This window comes from Hyperoodon ampullatus (assembly GCF_949752795.1).
Source record: "Hyperoodon ampullatus genome assembly, chromosome: 1".
NCBI classification, from domain to species: Eukaryota; Metazoa; Chordata; class Mammalia; order Artiodactyla; family Ziphiidae; genus Hyperoodon; species Hyperoodon ampullatus.
Genome location: NC_136914.1, coordinates 1,827,128 through 1,844,787, shown reverse-complemented (window position 1 = coordinate 1,844,787; position 17,660 = coordinate 1,827,128). Strand labels below are relative to the sequence as shown.

The window sequence follows — 17,660 nt, the reverse complement described above, 5'->3', positions numbered from 1 at the left end:
GATGAAATCCTGTTCTTACTAATTACAAGACATTTTTGTTGTTGTTGCTGCTGCTGTTTTTTCTGAGTTACTTGGTTTTAAAAATTATTATTTGTTTAGTGAAAGTTGGAAATGGATTTGTTACAGTGTTAATATATAGTTGGTTCTTGTTTTATGTTATAGAAATGTGTCAAGAGAGTTTGCTCTTTAAAGGAATCCTGTGGTGAATACTTTTCTTAACTATAGAGTATCACTTCTTTTTCTATTTTTGTAAATGTGAACTTTTGTATTTCTTTCAGTGACAGAAATATTGAGATATTTTGTTTCTAGTTCAGACTACAGTATTTAGCAATAATTCATTTTTGCTGATGAACTAGGTAATATTCTCCCATATATTAATATCTTGTGTGTTTTAGTTGGGTTTGTTACTGCAAGAAAACAGGTTTTTGTGTAGTCCAGTAGTTCTCAAAAGTGTGGTGCCCCTAACCAGAAGCATGTTAGAAATGCAAATTATTAGGCTCTATCCCAGACCTCTACTGTTCAAAACCTGAGAGGTGGAGCCCAGCAACCTGTGTTTTAACAAGCCGTTCAGGTGATTCTGATGTGTGCTAAAGTTTAGAACTTGTGGTTTAGATAATACCTATAGAGTGGCTGAAAATTTCAGCTCTTAATCACTTGAGGGCTGGATTTGGTTTAATTCCAAGGTATGTGTTAGGAACTATAGCAGTATTGCTTCTAAGCGATATGTAGATGAAAAACTGGTAGCATGGGCTGCCTCAGAAGAGTTGCTTTCATTGTTTCCAGTAGTTGAGGTTTTAAGAACTAAACAGAGCCAAGAAGCCTTCACTATTGAGTTGAAGCAAATTGTTTCAGTACTTAGGATAACTAGCAGAAGCTTCTCATTTGATAATTTCATTTAGATTGTGCCTCCCTCCATTACCAAGATACTTAAAATGAGAGTCATGAAATCACATTTAAAATACATAAGGTTATCTTCAGAGTTAAGGAATTCCTGAATTAGCTCTTTCAAATGCTTTTAAGTTGTAAATAATTACAAGCAGACATACAATACCTGGAAGACACTTCATTAATAGAATTAAGATATATGTCCATTAATTATTGGCTAATTTTTACATAGTTCTTCATTTTTTGGGTAACATCTGCCTACTTGTTTATTTTAAAAACATTTGTAATGGAAAAGTGTTATGCTAATGTATGTGTGTATTTTTTCATTGGAAAATTCTCTACTCCTGAATTCAGATGTTACATGCATTTATTAATTACTTCGGGTGGGTCATTCAGGGTAGAATATTAACCTTTTAAACAGAGTGTTATTTTATAAGTGAGAACCCTTGTTTTAAAGAACAAGATCTCTTTGCTAAATTTAGGGCTTTAAAGCTTATTTTGGCTCTTAACTCTACAGCAGATTTTTGTTTTTTTAACTTAGGAAGATAATTACTCTCAAGAAGAGGTATAACTGGTTTGGTGGTGGTGTCTTCTTGGCATCATAGATGGATCTTGTTCATGCTATGGATTAGAATCAGGGACTAGAGAGCCATTAAAGGAAAACTGACAATGTTCCCTTTGTGCATATTGAGAAGTGGAACATTTCCCAAAGTCAGGGTAAAGCTACAAACTTTTTGAAGTTACTGTTTGTGATTTTTAAGAAAAAAAGGGTATCTAAATATAATTCACCCTCTACATATAACAAGGTCATATGGTGAAACGTCAGTTTCTTAGAATCAGCCAAAGGAAATTACTCATCCGTTCGTTAATTATTTCCCAAATGCTCATAACTCAAGAGTGAGTGAGGAGTGGAATATATTTTTAAAAAGCCCTTACCCAATCAAATGAGTCTAAAATTTCTAACTAGTTTATGTAGCAAAAAATGTGATGGAGAATTTAGTATTGAGAATTTCCTGTGATTATTTATTTAATCTTGGGCCCAGGTGAGATTAATAAAATTGAGATGGGGAGGCAATGTTCTGAAGTTAACCAGTCCTTTTTGGTGTGGGCCCAACCACATGCTAATGAATATTCTGTATCTAAGGTCTCTTTAGGCTTGTATTATTTAATCCTTTTACAATATAACTTACTACTTTCTAAGCTTCATAAAATGCTTAAACTGCTCACTTTTAACGTATGTAAAACATGCCTAAAATTGGCAACAATCTAATAGATTTTTTCTTCTCTAAGAACTTAGTATACAGTGATGTGTTCATTTTTGATTCTATGCTAGTGAAACAGGTCACAGTACTACCAGCCTATAAGAAACAGTATAGAGTGTTTCAAACAAGACTTTCGTCAGAAGTGAAATGAAATGTGAAGAGAGAATTTATATAAAACAGATTTTTTTTTTAACTTTCAAGTTAAGTTTTTAACTAAATAATATACCTCAAGTTATTTGTGTTGGGGGCGGGGAACCTAATAAATCAAGACTGTAGAAAAGATTGAAAGCATATTGTACATTTTTTTGTATAGTATAAAAAGAAATATTTTAAACCTTTTTTTTTCAGTCTGCCCTAATGATTCATGGTACTTGGTTTTCTTCAAATTAGAGAACTTAGTTCCCAACGTAGTCTTTGACATTTTTGTTATACTGACTTGGGCTGAAGACAAATCTCATTTTGTCTTCTTGATTCATAAACTTTATGTTAAGCAAGTTTATCTTAGCAAACCATTTTATTTGTTTCAATTTTCTAGTTATCTGAGGGAAACCAAAAGCACGCAAACCTGCAGAAAAGCATCGAGAAAGCTAAAATTGGCCGACATGAAACGGTAAGTTTGTATCTGTAGATTCTTTAATAATGTCAATTCTAAATAGAAGAATAAAAGCATCGAGCTTCCTGTGAGGAGGATGCTGTTCCCACTAGAAAAGAAGTGAGTCACAGCAAAGGCTGTGAACATTTGACCCGGTAGGATTCCCTAATTGTGAATCTAGATTTATTATTATTGTATTATATTGTGTATAGCAGTGTAGCATAGAAGCATAAACCCTGGAGCCAGACTGCCTGGGTTTGAAAGTCTCCTAAACTCTTTCTTCTTGGTTTTCTCAGTTGTAAAATGGGGAATAATAAAATCTATGTCCCGGGGTTATTGTGTGATTAAACTAGCTAATATTTGCAAAGCACTTAGAAGAGAGCCTGGCACAAAGTAAGCCTTATATAAATGTTTATGTAAATTTTTAAGAGTCAGCTTTTTAAGAGTCTTGGCACTGAATAAATTGAAAACTATCGGACTTCCCTGGTGGTGCAGTGGTTAAGAATCCGCCTGCCAATGCTCTTCCCCATGCCACGGAGCAGCTAAGTCCATGTGCCACAACTACTGAGCCTGAGTACTAGAGCCCCAGAGCCACAACTACTGAGCCTGCGCACCACGACTACTGAAACCCGCATGCCTAGAGCCCGTGCTCTGCAACAAGAGAAGCCACCGCAATGAGAGCACCACAATGAAGATTAGCCTCCACTCGCGGGAACTAGAGGAAGCCCAGGCACAGCAACGAAGACCCAATGCAGCCATAGATAGATAGATAGATAGATAGATAAATTTAAAGAAAGAAAGAAAACTATCAATACAGTGTCTTCATGGCCTTGTAATATTTCTAAATTATTTACATGAATTTTGACCTACTATTTTATTTTTTAAAATGTTAGGGGTTTTTAAAAATTCACTTTACTTTTTAGTTTTATCATTATCTCAGGTATGGACTTATGACTTGAAAAAATGTTGAAGATCAACATGAACCTCTAAGCATTTCATCTCAACCTCTATTTGTACCACTTGTGAAAGAGACTCAAAAACTTGTCACATTGTATTGGGTTGGCCAAAAAGTTCGTTTGGGTTTTTCCGTAACATCTTACAGAAAAACCCAAACGAACTTTTTGGCCAACCCAATAGAAAAGAATACATCACAGGTTTACATGGCTTTATGCTTTTCAGAGTTATTTTACATACATTCTTTCATGTGAATAGTCAGGACAGTGACAGATAGGAATTGGAGAATGGTAATTGCTGAAGAATATTTAAGGGAAGGTAAGTTCTGGGCGTAACCTGAAACGGTTCTATTTCTTCTTCAGTTGACAGCAATTACCACCTCTTTATCTGATCCTGTTTTTTTTCCTTTGATTTGGCAATAACTTGTAGAAGCACCTTCAACTAATGGTGACATGTTCATGCCCCAAAGTAGTCAGCCAGTCTGCTGAAGGTTGCCCAGTCCACTGTAACCACTGAAACTAGGAAAAAAAACCCACTAGCAAACCCAGTTGGTACCTACAGCTATCAGATTATAGTAGTTCAGAAAGACTCCTGAGAAAGATGAACTCTTGTGTTCCTGAGTTCACTAGTCACAAGTTTTCAGAAATATCTGAAAGCTTTTTCTATCTACTAGATATTATTCATGGTGATGATGATACTGCTGATGATGGTAATGAAGAAAAAGAAATAGCTAACATATATATTCTGCTTACTATGAGCCAGGCAGGTACTGTTCCAAACGCATTTTCTATATTGAATCCTGCCAACAGTCTAAGGAGGTAGCTACTATTACTATGTGCATTTTTACATTTGAGGAACTGAAAGCAAAAAAAGGTTAAGTAATTTGGCAAAGGTCTTGGTGCTAATAACCAGGCTCCCAACTCAGGGTATCTGGAGAGCTGTCATTGAATTCACACAGATAGTCACCACCCTGCTTCTCCTGTCTTCATTAGCTTTTTCTCCTCTTGTTTTTCACTGTGGAGTATGTATAATTTGGGTGTTAATAGCAAATAATGATCATCTTATATTGCAGTTATTTTTAAATCTCTCCTATGCTATGCTAATGTGGTATACACTAATCATATGTAACAATTTACATTTGAATTAAAATTAAATACGATTAAATTCAGTTTCTCAGTAACAGTCACATTTCATGTACTCAGTATCTCTATGTAGTATCCCTATGTAGTTTCCTGCATTGGAGAACACTAATCTAGAACATTTCTATCATTGCACAGTTCTGTTGGACTCTGCTACTTCGGAGGTCTGTACATGCATTCTGTTATATAACTGCTAGCAAAAGTAGCTTTCTTCACTTGGAACCAAGAAGAATAGCTTAAGGCAAAAGTAGAAAAATACAAGTACAAAAATACAAGCTAGCAAGGAACCTTAAACAAGTCCCATCAGGCAGTTTGAACTCTTATTTGGTTTTGCCTCAGACTTTTCCTGTAATTCTGTACCGTAACCTTTTCCAGTATTTGGTTTTTATTTGGACTTATTTTTCACACATATGAACTGAATACCGATAGCACTATTACTTCTACCTGTTAGTGAAAACTGTGGCTAGAAATTTCAAATGGTGTTTATTGGATCATTTTGTGTAAAAGCTTTATTCTGGTTTACCTTTAAAGGAAAGTGATGGGAGGTCACAAGCTACAGTTCTGTTATTTGTGATATTTTTAAAGGTTAATCATCCTTGAAGTCTGGAAAATTATCTAGAACACTTTCGAGGAAAATTTTATAATAATTGATGTTGCCATAAAATATTACTTACATATATATAGATACAATCTTGCGAAACTACCCAAGAAGTGGTATAATTTTTTTCCTAATGTGATGACAGTCCTCTTTTGAGTTCACACATAGTTGGTAACCTCTCATCTATTTATGAGCATTCCATTCTACATATTAATTTCCATTCAGTTAACATATATATAAGATAATTGAGATTGCAGAGAAAAATGAGAATTGAGTTCGTTCTTATACTATAAATATATATGTATATGTATATATAATATCATCAAAACCTAATGCGTGTCAGTTATGAGAAAATCAAATGTTTATAAAATGTATAAACTTATGGCATTTTGTTTGTCTTAATTGTACATAATGTTATTTTGAATACAGGAAGAGCGAACCTTGCTAGCAAAAGAGCTTTCTTCACTTCGAGACCAAAGGGAACAGCTAAAGGCCGAAGTAGAAAAATACAAAGAATGTGACCCGCAAGTTGTGGAAGAAATACGTAAGTTTGTATTACACCTTGAGGGTTTTTAACTTTGCTAACAAAGATACTTTATACTTCTGGTTGCCTGGTAACCATTCTCCATGTATATGAGAAAATAAAGCCCTTAATAATATTAATATTGCATTAATATTTGCATTAAGGAGCCTTAATGTTAAAGCACTGAACAGTGACAACTTTGAAATTATGAGCATTTCCAGACTAAGGACGGTCAGTGGGGTAGCAGGATAAAGACATAAAATATTGGCTTAGGAAACCGAGAAGTCAGAGAACAAGTTGGCCTCAAGTACCTTGACTCCGGAAAGAAATCCACCATTATCTTCTAGGAAAAGTAATACCAAAAAATACGAGTTTACAGGTTGCAGAAAAGTAGTCTGTGTGTTGACTTGCTTTTTAAATATTCCAATGATGTTTTTCCTTACTTTTAAAACAGAGTCCCCAAAGCTTCATTTTCAGTATATTTTTTACATTTATGTAAAGATAGAATTTTGAATATTTGAGGAAATGAAAGATACTGCATTTAATTGCTTAGAAAAGGATGCATAACTTTCCTCATATTCTTCTGTTTTAGCCCGTCTTTTCATTTAGGAAACTTTATCAAGTGAAACATCTAGAAAAACTGATATTATAGTATGGGATTGAAGACTTTGAGAGAAATTGAAAATATTTGGTATTTTTAAATTAACCTGAGAACAGTTTGGTTACAATTAAGTTTGATGGTATTCTTTACAATTACAAAAAAATTTAAGCAGTTCAGTTAGTATAATCTAAAGTTAAACTTAATTTTAGAGACAGGTTCCGCTTTGCACAACTCCAGGAGATGCCATGCAAGTACGTGTAGTCCATGCACGGCCTAGATAATATGTAGTAGCCCTGGTTCAGCTGATTACCCAGGGTGATTTTCAAAGCAAAGTGGAGGCAGAAGAACCCTCTGAGCCAGTCATTGTCTGTGAATTAAGTACTTGGGGAGACATGTGAGCTCTTTCGTGCTGCCCATGGATTCATTTCATTTATCATCTTCCTGCAGAAGAAAGTACTAACTGAATGTGCTACAAAATTAAGCACTTTAATCTCTTTTAAAGTTTTAACTAATATCAAATGACCCTCAGTGAACACAAGCACATCAAAGCAGCAGGAGACAAGTTAGGAGTTCACTACTAGGAAGTGAGGGCTGCTCATGATTCACCTTTAAAAGGAGACACAGACTGCTTGTTAAAGAGGACATCAAATGGTGTGTATCCTATCTAGAGCATTTTCTTGTGAAAGAGCATTTTAAGAACAGTTTTCTTACCCAGATTTTTAATACCTTCAGGTGGTTTATTTTCCGGATCAGCATAGCTATGCCCTCTAGCAGTTGATCATGGAAATTCTGTTTTCACAGTAACCAAATATGATCCTTCATTTATCACTTTTACTTGGTTCTACCTTCCTTCCTGATTTTAGTTTTGTGCAATTCTTGGACTTTTTTCTTGAAGTACCAACTCTTTGCTTACCCGCCTCATTCCCTTTTCTGTCTAGGGACCCATAGCTCTTAGCCATACCCAGTGAAGGCTTCTGCTTTTTCACTTTGTGGTCCCCATTGTATTTCCACAGCTCTTTCCCTGGGCAGATGACCCTGACTGATACCACCTCCACTTGTGACCTCTCATTGTTAGTCCTTTTCACAATTTGATGATTTCTGTCCACACAGAAATGACTAAAACCTCTTATTTAGACTTACAAAACTATTCTGAAATATACTGATTGTGATCGTAAGCCAGTGGATCATCTTGAGGTACTGAAAATCACTAAGAGTAGAGAATTATGCCAGACTAATTCATGAAGTGGGAAAACTCATTTCAAGCATGTAACTTCAGATGTTGATATTCCTTGTACCTCTGAATCATGCGGCAATTTTGGCAAGTGCATCACCTCTTAGAAAGGTAATAAAACTTGAAGGAAGACGTTTCAAGTATGTTAAGGATGGTGTGTTTTCTGGAGAGTAGAATAGCATAGTTGAGATAGAAGTTGCAACTATAATTTTATACTGGTTGCCTGAATTCTGGTCTCCATCTTTACCCTTAAATTTCTTGCCTTTTGGGAAGTCTGAGGTCTTCTGCCAGCATTCAGTAGGTGTTCTGTAGGAGTTGTTTCACGTGTAGATGTATTTTTGATGTATTTGTGGGGAGGAAGGTGATCTCCATGTCTTACTCGTTGCCATCTTGAAGGTTCCCCCCAAGATTATTGTTTTTATTAAAATGTGCTTTTTGATACTGATGGGCTTCATAGGATTTGGCCATGTGTTATTGCAGAACAGATTATACTATATTAAAGGATTATGAGTTTCACAAATTTAATAGGATTCGGTTCTTAATAATATGGCTATAGTACCCAAATTATAATAATCAGGCTTATCTCTAAGTCCGTCATCGCTTATTTTGAAACAAGTTTTCTGCTGATAATAGCTGTAACCCTTATGTTCATGTAGCTAGAACTATGTATTATCTCTTATTTCTCAATAATTCCTGCAGGAAATATTTATATTTCATCATGTCAATTGAATTATTGATATCACTAAACAAGTATTAACAAGATTAGTTGCAAATATCCAAGAAATGAGAAGTAAAAGCAATAATAAATTTTTATTTTAGCTACTCTGAACATTATTTAAGTGAGAACAGGTAAAATAAGTTGTAGTAAAAACTGAATTCTCACAATAAAGGGTTTGGAGAGTAAATCTTAGAAGTACTTAAGAGATTTTCTTAGAAATAAGTGCCCAGATGACAATGAAAATGGTGGAGTGAGGACCTTTGAAAATGTATACTTCCATTCCATTGTTACAACTTTTCCAGAATTTTAGAAACTGAATGAAGAATTGTCTGTTCAAGAAAAATGGCCTGATCTCTGCATGAAGAGCAAGCTTTGTGGTGTTTAACTTGACCTATTCTCCTCTCCTACTCTCCAGCTCAACAATAATCTTGAAAAATAATGGCCTTGCCTTCTTGGCATCAAGGGAATAGAATGGACCTGGAGCTCTTTAAGACCCTCACTCCAAAGAATTGTCATTATTTGGCGTCTCTGGTGCTTCCCTAAAAGCCACCAATAGAAAGGATTGGTTTTTTTTTTTGACCTGACTTGGAGTATGCCATCACTAACAGCGTCTTCCTGGGGAGTATTTGTCTAAAACAATTACAGGCAAGAGTTTTAACTTCATAGCTGTCTTGGGTGATGAATAGCAGTTAAAGAAAAGAGTACACTAACCAAAAAGTTTAAAAGGAGAGGCCAAAAGAGATATTCATAGGTGCCTTGAAATCAGTATATTCCTGGAAATCTAGAATGCCACATGCACACCTTGGGCTGTGCACATTCTCAGAAAAGACCTGAGATGGTCCTAATCTCCCACTGCTCGCTGACCTTGACACTCTGTACAGAAGTGGAGGCTAAAGCAGAGTTGTAAATTGCCTGAGTATTGTTGAAACCTGCCCCAGCACACACACACAGACTCTCAGCAAAGACTTGAAGATTTAGTCCAGGTGTTTAAGGAAACTTCTGTTCAGTCATTGGCTGATCAGTAAGCAAACTGACTAGAGGCTTCAGTAGCCACACATAACAAAGAATATAGACTTTACAGAATTAGTGCAGAGAAATCACTAAATTATCAATAACTACAGGTAGCAGCAACAGCAACCCTGGGAAGATGGGAAGAATCTGATTTCCAGAGTTGCAACATTCTATTAGTTTAAATGTCCAGTTTTCAACAAAAAATTGCAAGACATGAAAAGAAACAAGAAAATATGGCTCATGCATGATTTTGGACTTTAAATCAGCTATTTTAAATATGTTAAAAGAGCTAAAGAAAAATATGTCTAAGGAGCTAAAGGAAAGTCTGAGAATGATATCTCACCACATACAGTAAGTCCCCTACATACGAACAAGTTCTGTTCTGAGAGCATGTTCGTAAGTCCAGTTTGGTCTAAGTCCAACAAAGTTAGCCTGGGTACCCAACTAACACTATCAGCTATAAAGTACTGTACTGTAATAGGTTTATAATACTTTTCACACAAATAATACATAAAAAACAAACACAAAAAATAAAACATTTTTAATCTTACAGTACTTGAAAAGTTCAGTAGTACAGTACAACAGCTGGCATACAGGGGCTGGCATCGAGTGAACAGGCAAGAAGAGTTACTGACTGGATGAGGGAGAGAGGAGGAGGGAGCTGGTAGAGCTGAAGGATCGTCAGCAATAGGAGACGGAGGGCGAGCTGCAATTTCACTCACGCCTGAAGTTGATGGCACAGTTTCTGGTTCCTTGCTGGATTCAATTCTGTCTACCTTCTTGAAAAAGCGATCCAGTGATGTCTGGGTCATAGCTCTTTTTTTCTCATCATAGTTGACACAGTAGCACTGGATTGGATTCTGAATGGCTGCTTTAACATTCGGGTCCTGTGCCTCAAAAACTAACAGTGCCTCCTCAAATAAAGAAAATCCCCTTGCCATATCCTGCGTCATGAATCTCTACAGTTCTTCAGTTACTTCTTCTTCCTCTTGTCTCTCTTCATCCTTTCTCTGGGCCTCCAATTCCATCATTTTGCCTCATTCCACTCTCTCAATTATTTTCACTATTGTTTCCATTGTTATCGCTTGGCAGTTCTTAGCTGTACCAGCTACATCACTGCTGCTTTTACGCTTGCTTCTGGGCATCCTTGGCTTGAAATAAAGATACTGTACTATTTTACTCTATATAGTACTGTAAGTAAAGTACACAAAAGCACAACCACTTGTAGAGGATGCATGCACGTGACAGTGTACGCCAGATATGTGAACTAACTTACTTGATTGGACATGCAAACACATGTTCACATCTTTGAAAGTGCACAACTTGAAGTTTCATATGTAGGGGGTTTACTGTAGAGAATATCAATAAAGAGGTAGAAATTATTAAGAAGGCACAAAATAAAAATTCTGGAGCTGAAAACTATAGTAATTAAGTAAAACATTCACTGGAAGGGTTAACAGCAGATTTGAGCAGGCAGAAGAAAGAATCAGTAACTTGAAGATAGTTCAATAGAGATAATCCAATCTGAGGAAGAGAAATCAAAAAGAGTGAAGAAACATTAACAGAGTCTCAGAGACCTGTGGTGTGGCATCAGGAATGCCAACATACTCACAATGGTAGTCCCAGAAAGTGATGAGAGAGAAAGGGCCAAAAGAATAAGGCTGAAAATGTCCCAAATTTGATGAAAAACATTAATTTACACATCCAAAAAGCTTAATAAACTCCAATTAGGACAACCTCAAAGAGATCCACACATAGGCTCACCATAATCAAATTGTCAGAAGATAAAAAGAAGCTTGAAAGCAATAAGAAAGAAGCAACTCATTATATATAAGGGATCTTCAGTCAGATTAACAGCTTTTTTCTTATTAGAAGCCATAGAAGCCAGAGACATTGAGATGACATATTCAAAGTGCTGCAAGAAAAAACTGTCAACCAAGAATTCTATATACAGAAGTATTTTCCTTAAAAAATGAAGGGCAAAGTAAGATAGTCTGAGGTAAATAAGTGAAAGAGTTTGTCATTAGCAGACCTGCCCTTAAAAAAAAAAAAGGAAGTCCTTCTCATTGGAGTGAAAGCACACTAGACAGTAACTTGATCAACATGAAGCGATAAAATAGATTTACATAGGTAAATCTGAAGGACAGTATATGTGTAGTTTTGTTTGTATCTGTTATGTTCTATCTGATTTAAATTACAGCTGCATAAAGCAATACTGATAAACATGTTGTTGGGCACACAATGTATAAAATATATTTTGTGACAATAACAGTATAAAAGTGGGGAGGGGAATGGAGCTACATAGGAGCAAAACTTTTGTGTACTATTGGTATTCATTCTAATTAAGATGTTAATAGTAATCCCCAGGCCAATCACTAAGAAAACATCCCCAAAATATTTGGTAAAAGAAATAAGGGAATTAAACTGATACACTAAAATATCTGTTTAACATAAAATGAAGCAACTGTGGAAGAATTGAGGAACAAAAATTCATATGACTTATAGAAAATAAATAACAAATGGCAGATGTAAATCCTACTTTGTCAGTAAATGTATTAAATGTAAATGGATTAAACTCTCCAATTAGAAGGCAGGGATTGGCAGAATACTTTAAAAACACATAAACTATATACTATCTACAGAAGAATCACATTTGACTCAAGGACACAAATACAGTAAAAGTAAAAGCTGGAAAAAGATATTCCATGAAAACAATAACCAAAAGCAAGCTAGAGTGGCTAAACCAATACCAGAGAAAATAGATTTTAAGACAAAACTTGTTACTAGAGACAAAGAAGTACAGTTTATAATTGTAATGATAAAAGGATCAACTCTTCAAGAAGATATGACAATTACAAACATATATACACTTAACAATAGAGAACCAAAATACATAAGCAAAAACCAAAAGAATTGAAGGGATAGACAATTCAACAATAATAGTTTAAAATTTAAATACTCCATTTTCTATAAAGAATGGAATAGCAAGATGGAACATAAGCAAGAAATTAGAAGACTTAATGCTACAAACCAACTAAATCTCTATAGAACATTCAACAACAGCAGGGGACACATTCTTCTCAAGTGCACATGAAATATTTTTCAAGGTAGACCACATGTTAAGCTTAAGTCCCAATAAATTTAAATGGATTGATAATACAAAGTATGTTTTCTGATGACAGTGGAATGTTATGAGATAAATTACAGAAGGAAATTTGGGAAATTCACAAATATGTTGAAATTAATCAACACACTCCCAAAAGGGATGGCTCAAACAAAATCACAAGGGAAATTAGGATATACTATGAGATAGTGAAAATGAAAACATACAGAAACTTTTTGGGTGCAATGAAGGCATTGCTCAGTGAGAAATTTATTAATATTTTAATGCCTATGTTAAAAAATAGAGAAAATTCTCAAAACAAAAACCTAGCCTTCTATCTTAATAAACTAGAAAAAGAAGAGCAAACTAAACCCAAAGCAGATATAAGAAAGGAAATAAAATGACTAGAACAGAAATAAAAGAGCTAGAGAATCGAAAAACAAGAGAAAGTCAATAAAACCAAAAGTTGGTTCTTTAAGCAGATCAACAAAATTGACAAACTTTGGCTAGACTGACCAGGAAAAAAGGAAGATTCAAATTACTAAAATCAGGAATGAAAGAGAAGGATCATTGTTGACCTTACAGATATAAAAAGGACTATAAAGGAATACTATGAGCAGTGGTATGTCAATGAATTTGATAAGTTATATGAAGTGAACAAATTTCTAGAAGGATACAAGTTACCAAAACTATCTCAAGCAGAAATGAACTCTGTAAATAGATGTATAACATGTTAAAAGACTGAGTTAGAAATTAAAAACTTCTTACAATGAAAAGCCAAGTCTACACTGGTGAATTCTGTCAGTTTAAAGAAGTAACTTTTCAATTAAAAAAAAATTAGAAAAGAGAGAACACTTCCTAACTCATTCTTTGAAGTCAGTATTATCTTGATACCCAAACCAAAGACTTCATAAGAAAAAAAAACTATAGTTAAGTATTGCTTACAAATATAGATGTAAGTATTCTCAATGAAGCTCTAGCAAATCAAATCCAGCAGTATATAAAAAGGATTATACACCCTGATTAAGTGACATTTATCTCAGGGATGAAAGGTTGGTTCAAAGCACAAAAATCAATCTAATGCAGCCCATTTATAGAATAAATGTGGAGGTAACCCCACATAATTGTCTCAATAAAAAAGTATTTGATAAAATCCAACACCCTTTCGTAATAAAAAACACTCAACAAACTGGGAAAAGAAGTGAATTTCCTCAGTCTAATAAGAGTGTATCTGTAAAAAATGCACAGCTGGGACTTCCCTGGCGGCCCAGTGGTTAAGACTGTGCGCTTCCAATGCCGGGGGCACAGGTTCCATCCCTGGTTGGGGAACTAAGATCCCACGTGCCACGTGGTGCAGCCAAAAAAAAAATGCACATCTAACTTTTTTTTTTAACATCTTTATTGGTGTATAATTGCTTTACAATATTGTGGTAGTTTCTGCTTTATAATAAAGTGAGTCAGCTATACATATACATATATCCCCATATCTCCTCCTTCTTGTGTCTCCCTCCCACCCCTCTAGGTGGTCACAAAGTACAGAGCTGATCTCCCTGCGCTATGCAGCTGCTTCCCACTAGCTATCTATTTTACATTTGGTAGTGTGTATAAGTCCATGCCACTCTCTCACTTCGTCCCAGCTTACCCTTCCCCCTCCTCGTGTCCCCAAATCCATGATCTACGTCTGCGTCTTTATTCCTGTCCTGCCCCAATGTTCTTCAGAACCTTTTTTTTAGATTCCATATGTATGTGTTAGCATACGGTATTTAGTTTTCTCTTTCTGACTTACTTCACTCTGTATGACAGTCTCTAGGTCCATCCACCTCACTGCAAATAACTCAATTTCATTTCTTTTTATGGCTGAGTAATATTCCATTGTATATATGTGCCACATCTTCTTTAAACATTCATCTGTCAATAGACACTTAGGTTGCTTCCATGTCCTGCCTATCGTAAATAGAACAGCTAACATATTGAATGGTGAAATGCTGCATGCTTTCCCCAAAGCACTCTCACCTCTTCTGTTCAACACTGTACTGGAAATGCAAGCCAGGGCAATTAGGTAAGAAAGAGAAATAAAAAGCATCCATATTGAAAAGAAAAAAGGAAAACTATCTCTATTTGCAGTTGACATGATCTTAGATAGATACCCCTAAACAATCCACAAAACAACAACAACAACAGCAAGATACAACTATTAGAGTTCACAAGTGAGGTCAGCTGATTGCAAGATAGAAAATCAATATATAAAAAACACTTGTATTTTATAAACTATCAATAAACAGCCTGAAAATGAAATTAAGAGAGAATTCCACTTACAGTAGCATCAAAATGAGTAAAATACTTAGGAGTAAAATTAATCAAAGAAGTGCAAGGCTTGTACTGAAAACTGAAAAACATTTAATGAAATTAAAGACCTATATAAATAGAAAGACATCCTGTGTTCATGAATTGAATGACCTAAATGTTGTCATGTTGGAAATATCCCCCAATTGGTCTACCGATTAACTGTAAAACCTCCAAAATTCCAATTTCTTTTCTGCAGAAATTGATATTAGTCCTAAAATTCATATGAAAATGTAGGGGACCCAGAACAGCCAAAAGAACCTTGGGGAAAAAAAAAGTTGGAAGACTCAAATTTCCCTATTTCAAAACTTACTACAAAACTTGAGTAATCAAGGCAATTTGGTACTGGTATAAGAATAGACATACAGGTTAATGAAATGGAATTGAGCATCCAGAAGTAAACAAGGTTTTGAACAAGGGTACCAAGACCATTCAATCAGAACAAAATAGTGTTTTCAACCAAGGACGCTGGGCACAACTGGTTATCCACATGCAAATGAATCAACCCGGCCTCCCACCTCACACTGTATACAAAAATTAACTCAAGTAGAGCAAAGACCTAAATGTAAGAACTAAACCTATAAAACTCTTAGAAAAAAACATAGATGTGTGTCTCTGTAGCCTAGTTTTCTTAGATATGACATCAAAAGCTCAAGCAACCAAAGAAAAAGTAGATAAATTTAACTTCATCAAAATTAACAACTTTTGTGTGTCAAAGTACATTGTCAAGAAAGTGGAAAGAAAACCCATAGAATAGGAGAAAATAGTTGCAAATCCTGTATCTGACGAGTGTCCAATATCAAAAATATACATTAAAAAAACTCTTATGACTCAACAATAAAAAAAAAATTTAAACACAGACAAAGGATTTGAATAGACATTTTTCCAAGGAGAATATACAAATGGCCAATGAGCATATGGAAAGATGCTCAACATCATTAGTCATTAGGGAAATGCAAATCACAGCACAATGAGATACCCATTAGGATGGCTGTAATAAAAAGAAGGCAAAATAATTATTGGTGAGTATGTGGAGAAGTTGGAACTCTTAGATTGCTGGTGGGATTGTGAAAATGATGCAGCCACTTTGTTTTTTGTTTTGTTTTGTTTTTTAACATCTTTATTGGAGTATAATTGCTTTACAATGGTGTGTTGATGCAACCACTTTGGAAAACAAGTTATCTGTTCCCCAAAATGTTGTATGTATAGTTACCATTTGAGCCGGCAATTCCACCCCTAGGTATGTACCCAAAAGAACTGAAAACATGTTCACACAAAAATTGTTAAATTATTCATATTAGTAATAACAGCCCAAATGTCCATCAACTGATGAGTGACTAAGCGACATGTGGTGTATCCATACAATGGAATATTATTTGGCAGTAAAAAGGAATGAAGTATTTATGCTACAGTTGACAGACCTTGAAAACATTGTGCCAAGTGAAAAGAAGCCAGACATATATGATTTCATTTATATGAAATGTCCAGACTAGGCAAATCCATAGAGACAGAAAGTAGATAAGTGGTCTCCAGGGGCTGGGGGTAAGGGGAAGTGGAGTGACTCCAAATGGGATTTCCTTTTGGGTGATGAGAATGTTCTAGAATTAGGTAGTGACGATGGTTGTACAACCTTGTAAATATACTAAAAACCGCTGAATAATACACTTTAATATGGTGAATTCTGTGGTATATAACTTGTATTTCAATAAATAAATAAATGCTATCATTATGAATACTATTTATGCCCAGGTGATCATGGCATTGTTATGTGCTGTGTAGGTTAACTTGAACGACATCATATAGCTACAGATAACATTTAATAGCAAGAAGTATAATTAAATATAAAGTAAATATTTCCTCCTTCAGGGCTACTGTATGGCCATTAAAATTGTATTGTCAAGTTTATTGTTGTCTAATATGTATACACTAAAATGCTTATCATTAAACTTAAATTAGTTTATCTTCTTCTGGCATAAATTATTTGAGAAACATATCGGTTAAACATGTTTTTAAACAGGATGTACAATAATAGTGGACATTTAGGAAAGGGAAATTGTTCACATTGACTTTCTATTCATGACTAATATAACTGCAACTATCTAAAATTTCCTTGGGAAGTTGAGCAGGTTTGTGAGATACAGTGTCACTATTTGAGCTTTTTTTTCCAAAAAAGATGAATCTATATATATATGGTTGGGTTTTTTTCAGGTCAAGCAAATGAAGTGGCCAAGGAAGCTGCTAACAGATGGACTGGTATGTATTACAGTGGCCCTGATAAACTAGTCAAACCCTTGTACACTTACTATGATATGAAATACAGGAGCTATTGTGCCCGGTTAAGTTCAAGAAAAGACATTTCTGACAGTGTATGTATTAATCAAGTTTTTATATCTTAAATCATTTCATTTACTTAAGGAATTTTTAAAGTCTTATTATGAGTCATTTTGTAAAGTGCAAGGCATTTTTGTAAAACCAATGATTACTTTAAGTTTTGTGTAACTTTTCCCAGATAAATCACTTGGGCTAATCACTTAACCTTCTTATATATTAATTCATGATACAACTTTTAAGAGTTTCATGCAATCCTAAAGATTTGTCTTCTTGCTCATAATAATAATCGCAAACATTTGTCAAGGGCTGATTATGAGCCAGGCATTTTAAAGCGTGTCTGTGGTGCATTCTCATTTTATCTCCACAACA

General features: G+C 34.9%; 1 protein-coding gene across 1 annotated transcript in view; it reads left to right on the top strand.

Annotated features, from left to right (window-relative positions):
• MND1 (meiotic nuclear divisions 1) overlaps positions 1 to 17,660 on the top strand; it is a gene marked incomplete at its 5' end in the record, with an annotated part of 70,097 nt that overhangs the window by 47,371 nt on the left and 5,066 nt on the right. Inside the window, 3 exons of the mRNA XM_079728562.1 lie at positions 2,683 to 2,757; positions 5,860 to 5,974; positions 17,169 to 17,213. Of these exons, the coding sequence (XP_079584688.1) occupies positions 2,683 to 2,757; positions 5,860 to 5,974; positions 17,169 to 17,213 (235 nt within the window). The remainder of the gene's footprint in view (positions 1 to 2,682; positions 2,758 to 5,859; positions 5,975 to 17,168; positions 17,214 to 17,660) is intronic.